The following is a 7,186-nucleotide window of genomic DNA, read 5'->3' as shown; positions in this document are numbered from 1 at the left end:
GGTTATGGATGGTCTGGGAGATGATGGTTTGGTGGTGGGGGGTGGGGTCATGGTCAAGGGGACGGTAGGAGGAGGTATCTGCGAGCTGGCGTTTGGCCTCAGCGGTGTAAAGGTTCTTTCAATTCAGCAGAGTAATCTTAGATCAGTGTTAGAGTTTTTCTCCATAAGTGCATGAAATAAACAATCATTATCTGTTCTCCTGGAGTCCCTATTTCAATTAATCAATTAATCTGTGACCTCAGAGGATTTATTTTTCCTTACCCGTCCACTACATCTAGATGCGGTCTTGGGATCCTTATGCCTTATGGTGGAGCCTTGATGATTTATGCCGAAATACTCCCATAATGTTAGTAATGGTGCAGGATTGGATGAGCTATGTTCAGAATGAGTAAGACGCATAGCGGGCAGGAATGCTTTGTGAACAGAGTGTGAGAGCCATTGAGGGAAGATGCTGTAAGCAATAGTGAAACTGGTAGACTGTGAGCCTTGGCTGCAGATAGGTGCAATGCCAAAGTTAGAGTGAGACAGCTGACAGATGATGGTTGCCACACAACTTTGAGTGCAGAAAGCTTGTAATTTTCTTAAGACATTGTTTTGCATTCCTCCTGTACATGGGCAGCACACTGAACTGTGTGAATATATCAGACCAACTGGCAATGTCAATTGCCATAATTTCTCTTTTCGCTCTCACCCCATCTACAAATGGACTTTGTCAAATGTCCATCTGTTTTTTCTTGAAAGAACCATATTAAAAATGCATAGAAAAAATATTAAAAAGTATTGGCTATGGCTATGAGTCAATGAATGAATGCAGATGTAAAACATTCGAAAAGTTTCAAAAAGATTTTCTCAAATTATATACATATATACCATAACTATATAAATACATATAAGCAGCAGATTCTCTTTATAGCGTACTGATAAAAAAAAGGAACATTATGCGTTGCTAAGAACACCCCTTGTATAATGTGACTCTGAAGCTCATTATAATGGAAAGATTTCCACTACCAAAACTGATTGATTCATGTTACAAGCTTCTGTGGAGTAAATTTAAATACTTTCATAAGTAATGCCAGACTCTTCAGCATACTTAGAACATGTATAGGTAAGTCACTCATTCAGACTGCAGAGATTAAATCAGAAACTCTCTGCTCTAGTTTTTTTTTAATAAGGACACAAAATCAAAGCAAGAAGTCTAAAAAACTAGTCTGTTCTGAGGAAGGGTCGCTGGACCCGGATCTTAACTCTGATCTCTCACCACAGATGTTGCCAGACCGACTGAGTTTTTCCAGCAATTTTTGTTTTTGAGTATAAAAACCCATCTCCATGGAAAACTGTCATCTACTCAGAAGATTGAAGATTTAATTTGTCAAGTTTTAAACAGGAGTCACAGAAGAGGTAGTTTAATCTCAATTGACTGCATATGAATAATTTCTCATTCCCAAATAACCATAATCTTTTCTGTTTCTCTGTTGAACCATGAATGGATTTTGATTAGATTCTTTCTGGTAACCCCAGTAGGCATGTTCCAAAGGATTAGAATTTACTGAAATTAATCTATTGTCACATTTGTTTAGCTGTTTGAATTATCCATTTGAACAGATTCAGCACTAGTAGATCATTTCCATTTTTGTGTTGGCTCACTGCCAATATTGCATTACAGTGATCTTTTCTAACCCTATCCAGACTTATGTAAAGTAGAAGTAGGTACTGAATTATAGTGCTTATTTTTTTAAAAAACGAAATCGAGGTAGCTCTAAAGGATACAACCAATTCACACATGAATTAAATAACTAAAATTATGACATGGTATTTCCTAAAATGATATCAAAAATTTGTAATCTTTAATTTTCCTGGCAATCTATATGCAAATACTTTTCTTCAATACTACTCAGCACATGAGGTTCAGAGACAGAGATCAAACAGCAGCAGCAGGTTAGGAAATGTTGGCAGTGAAATTTGGATTAATCTAATTGCCATTGTTTCAGATCTCAATGTCTGTAGCCAGTTTTCTTTTATCACCTGTAGCATGGGGGTCAGTTAACTCAGGTGGCTGGATAGCTGATTTGTAATGCACAGTAATGCCACCAGTGAGAGTTCAATTCCTGTTTCGGCTGAGATTACTTTGAAGGATTCTCCTTCCCAACCTGTTCCTTCTTAAAAGATGTTATACCTTCAGGTTATACCACCACCAATTATCTCTCTAATGAGAGAGCAGCCGCATTCTCTAAACCAATGGCAACTTTACCTTTACCTGTATTATATCAGCACATACTTAAACTTTAATTAAATTACCTTTACGAGTTCTAGTTATCAAAATAAATTATTTACAATCTGGGATAAATATTATTTGACATGGTTTTATACTTTTTTCTTGTGCAATTTTCTTGACTCCTTAAAAATGCACCTGGCCACTTACAACTGTGTTAAGGAGAAATATGTCTTCATACAGAACATTGTAAATCTTTTGAATTCTCGACCCAAATGATCATGCATACCCAGTTGATGAGCATATTAAAAACTTCAATCTACACATAGAGTCATAGAGATGTACAGCATGGAAACAGACCCTTCGGTCCCTTGTAAATCTTTTCTGAACCCTTTCAAGTTTCACAACATCTTTCCGATAGGAAGGAGACCAGAATTGCACGCAATATTCCAACAGTGGCCTAACCAATGTCCTGTACAGCCTCAACATGACCTCCCAACTCCTGTACTCAATACTCTGACCAATAAACAAAAGCATACCAAACGCCTTCTTCACTATCCTATCTACCTGCGACTCCACTTTCAAGGAGCAATGAACCTCCACTCCAAGGTCTCTTTGTTCAGCAACACTCCTGAGGACCTTACCATTAAGTGTATAAATCCTGCTAAGATTTGCATTCCCAAAATGCAGAATCTTGCATTTATCTAAATTAAACTCCATCTGCCACTTCTCAGCCCACTGGCCCATCTGGTCCAGATCCTATTGTAATCTGAGGTAACCTTCTTCACTGTCCACCATTTTGGTGTCATCTGCAAACTTACTAATTGTACCTCTTATGCTCGCATCCAAATCATTTATGTAAATGACAAAAAGTAGTGGACCCAGCACCAATCCTTGTGGCACTCCACTGGTCACAGGCATCTTGGGTATTGAGGAGGTCAAGAAGCACATAGAGACTTGGCAGGAAAGTGGAGTTGATGCAGAAATTCACTATGATTTATTAAATGGTATGAAAATTCCTAAGGGGTTGACTGGTCTACATCTGCTTTGTTATGTTATGATTATATTAAAAAAACTGGATTATTGAAGTGACAAACGAAAGATATATTTTATATTATACAAACCTGTAATCTTGCCTCCAGAGCTTGGACTGTGTGGTAATAATTTACATGTCCCTTGTCATAAGGTTGTGTTCCATTATCTTCAGCATGTCCAGAGTTAACCTAGATTGTAAAAATATTTTAAGAAATAATTAGAGGATAATGACAGTGGAAGTATTTAAAAAGACCAGCAGTAAAAGTAATTGTTAGTTCCTGTGGAAGTGGCACACATGTAAGCTTCTATATTGCAAGGGGCTACTTTTATTAATTTGCATTGGCCCATAATTTAATTGTGAGAAGATTGCCAGCTGGCCATCTCCCACACTTCTGCATAGCATGGCAACTCAAATCTCCTCCGGTTTATGTCTCCATTTTGCAACGGCATTTATCATAATGTTGTCATGCGGGTATCCTCACCAGCATCTTTTCTAAAACCATCATATTCTCTCTGTTGAAATGTGCTCCCCAGAATTGTATGCAGATTGCAGTTGCAACTGAATCAGTGTTCTACAAAAGTTCATTGTAATGCAATGTCTTTATACTCTTGATCAAAATTTATCATCCAGGATCCCACATGCCAATTTAATCTTTCTTCATGGGTGAGTGAGTAAAAAAAAGACACATGGACTCCAATCTGGAGAAATGTAAGGTTATGCATTTGGGAAGGGCAAACAAAAGAATACACAATAAGGAGGTGGATATTGAGAACAGTAGAGAAAGTGAGAGACCTTTACAGATCCCAGAAAGTGGCATGACAGTAGGTAAGCTGGTAAAAGGAGGCTTATGGGATGCCTTCCTTGAAGCGGCAAGGAAATGAATATATAGGTAGGTGGAGGAACAGAAGAGAAGCAAAATTAAACTGCAGAAGTAATAAAATATAATGCAGAAATGAAATAAAAGTAGAAACATACATTGTGATTGAATTCACCAAGATCAGTTAAGACAAAACTTTTGAAGCAGTCTTCAATAGTGCAAGCTGCCGAAGGGAGCAACAAGATTTGTTCTGTTCCTATGCCTAAGAAGTCATCCAATTGTACTGTCCATATCTCCTGCCAAACAGCAACAACCTAGGGTAAAAGGAAGATCTTTATTTTATTTAAGCCATGATAAATTACACATAATTAACAACAGAACTGTTGCATAAACCTTCATAAGTTCAAAAACTGTCATTCTTATCCTATTTGGTTGACGGCTTGCAGAATTTATTGGAAGCTGTTAAAATCAATTGAATTCCTTGCCAACAAGCATGAAATATTTTCTGGCAGTGGTATTTTTAGTTGAGAAACATATTAATCTGTTCAAAGCTGTTTTCCCACTTCATTGAAGCTGCTGTGTTCAAGTACCACAGAAAGTTGGTACCTTGTTTCAGCTAGCCTACTAGATATTTTCAGGAATATTTAAAGTTATTTTTGTAAACATTTCCTTTATTTTTATTGCTTTGAAACTATCCTTTCCTATTCATGCTTTCTTGATTGAGAGTGTTTTGATAATCCATATGATTGATAAACCATCAATGCTACAATTACTAACTCGTCTCCTTACTCCATTCCCAGAATAACCCCCTGGGGAAAAGGCAAAGATTAAAAAAACCCTGAGACTTGAATATGAACTAGAGTCTCCATTAAGATCAATTTTTAGTGCTACAAAAATACCAGCCTCATCTCTTAATTCTAAAGCAGTTGTGAATAATTTTAAAAAATAAAAGGATTCATATATTTTATCACTGAATTGATTATTCTATCATTGGAGCTGTACATAAAAATGATACCAATGCCATTTTATGCAGTTGTGGTAAGAACAGGATTATTTCAATGCCACCTGTTACTGATATTCAGATTAAATATTATCTAGGGAGAGATTATGGTGTAGTGGGAATATCACCAGACTTGCAAGCCAGAGGCCCAGGCTAATGCTCTAGGGAAGTTTGAGGAAGGACCATTGGATCTGAAAGGTTAATTTTGATTTCTTTTCATAGATGCTGCCAGACCTGCTAAGCTTTTCCAGTAACTTGTCTTTTGCAAATGCTCTGGGGGAAATGTGCAAATCTCATCTGGACAGTTAACGGCATTTAAATTCAATTTAAAAATCTGAAAGTGAAAGCTACTCTCACTGATGATCATGACAACTATCATTTATTGTGATAAAAACCTATTTGGTTCTCTAATATTCTTTAGGCAAGGAAATCTGCTATCCTTCCATGGTGCAGCCTATGTGCAACAATGTGATTGACTGAACTTCCTTCAAGATCAGTTGAACGGAAATTAGGAATGGGCAACAAATGCTGGATTTGCTAGTGGCACAGATATTCCACAAAAGAATGGAGCTACAAATCATAATGTGTTTTTTCTATTCAATCACAGGGCCAGGTTTATTGCCCATCCCTAATTGCTGGTCATTGTGGGTCTAAAGTCATATGTAGGCCAGACCAGGTAAGGACAGATTTCCTTCCCTAAAGGGAATTAATGAACCTGAGAAAGCTTGTACCCCTATACATCTGCTGCAGGAGGTGCAGGAAAGCGCTTGACCATGGGAAGTGGGGGGGAGGGGAGAGAGAAGAGGAGAGGAAGGAGGCCATTTGTTCAGAAGATCTGAAGGACATCTGTTCTTAGCATCAAAGCAATTGGCCCTTTGGCCTGGCTTCATCAGTGTTCCCACTTTGATGTGAATGCAGCTTAATTAGTCAAGTGTACTCAGACCTGTCAATTAGTTTCTCTTCCTCTACAAATTTTTGCCATTTTATTGCTGCTTAAGGCCATGTGATGTTTTTTGTAATTTTAATGCCGATTTCTGTATAAAGACAGCTTATTTGCAACAATAAGAACCTGAGAAAGCTATTAGGGATAAGAGCTAACGCTGCTACTCTGCTAATAGTTTAAAAACCTTAGCTCAAGCCTGGCTTGTAGGTATCTATGTTATAGTATAACATTGATGCCATTGGTAAATAAAGGTAATAATTTAAACAAAACTGTCTGTAAGAGTTTTGTATCCCAGACTACCACAGAGTACGGCTCCCAGGACGACCAAGAATGGCCTACAGTAGAGTCCATCAGGGCTTCCCTGAGCTGTCTCGAATAGATACTTTAACAAACCAGATTGGTTTCTCCTGACAATCAACAACAGTTTTAACAGTCATCATTATACTATAAATTCCAAATTTCTTCTACTAGTGAATTCAAATTCCACTATTGAAGCACTATCTTGGTCCCTGGATTAATAATAGAGCAATAACACCACCAGGCCATTCCTTCAATTGGGCCCTTGAAGACAGAAACAGGGGAATATATGTACGAAGGTAAACTGGCCAAGAATATTAAGGAGGATAGTAAAAGCTTTTTTAGGTATGTGCAAGGCAAAAAAATGGTTAGGACAAAAATTGGGCCCTTGAAGACAGAAACAGGGGAATATATGTACGAAGGTAAACTGGCCAAGAATATTAAGGAGGATAGTAAAAGCTTTTTTAGGTATGTGCAAGGCAAAAAAAATGGTTAGGACAAAAATTGGGCCCTTGAAGACAGAAACAGGGGAATATATGTACGAAGGTAAACTGGCCAAGAATATTAAGGAGGATAGTAAAAGCTTTTTTAGGTATGTACAAGGCAAAAAAATGGTTAGGACAAAAATTGGGCCCTTGAAGACAGAAACAGGGGAATATATTACCAGGAACAAAGAAATGGCAGAGGAATTAAATGGGTACTTCAGACCTGTGTTCACTGGGGAAGACACAAGCAATCTCCCTGAGGTAACAGTGGCTGAAGGACCTGAACATAAGGGAATTAATATTTGCCAGGATTTGGTGTTGGAGAGACTGTCAGGTCTGAAGGTTGATAAGTCCCCGGGGCCTGATGGTCTACATCCCAGAGTACTGAAGGAGGTGGCT

At 37.9% G+C, this 7,186-nt stretch overlaps 1 protein-coding gene across 6 annotated transcripts in view; it reads right to left on the bottom strand.

Annotated features, from left to right (window-relative positions):
- Nucleotides 1–7,186, bottom strand: part of fancb (FA complementation group B) — a 49,283-nt gene that overhangs the window by 33,140 nt on the left and 8,957 nt on the right. For all 6 annotated transcript variants that reach the window (XM_043700558.1, XM_043700559.1, XM_043700562.1 and 3 more), the window contains 2 exons: nt 4,221–4,376; nt 3,334–3,432 (listed from right to left, as the gene is read on the bottom strand). In XM_043700558.1, coding sequence (XP_043556493.1) covers nt 3,334–3,432; nt 4,221–4,376 — 255 coding nt within the window. The remainder of the gene's footprint in view (nt 1–3,333; nt 3,433–4,220; nt 4,377–7,186) is intronic.

This window comes from Chiloscyllium plagiosum, chromosome 12 (genome assembly GCF_004010195.1).
Source record: "Chiloscyllium plagiosum isolate BGI_BamShark_2017 chromosome 12, ASM401019v2, whole genome shotgun sequence".
NCBI lineage: Eukaryota > Metazoa > Chordata > Chondrichthyes > Orectolobiformes > Hemiscylliidae > Chiloscyllium > Chiloscyllium plagiosum.
Note: the sequence above shows the minus strand (reverse complement) of the source record. Positions and strands in the feature narration are given on the sequence as shown.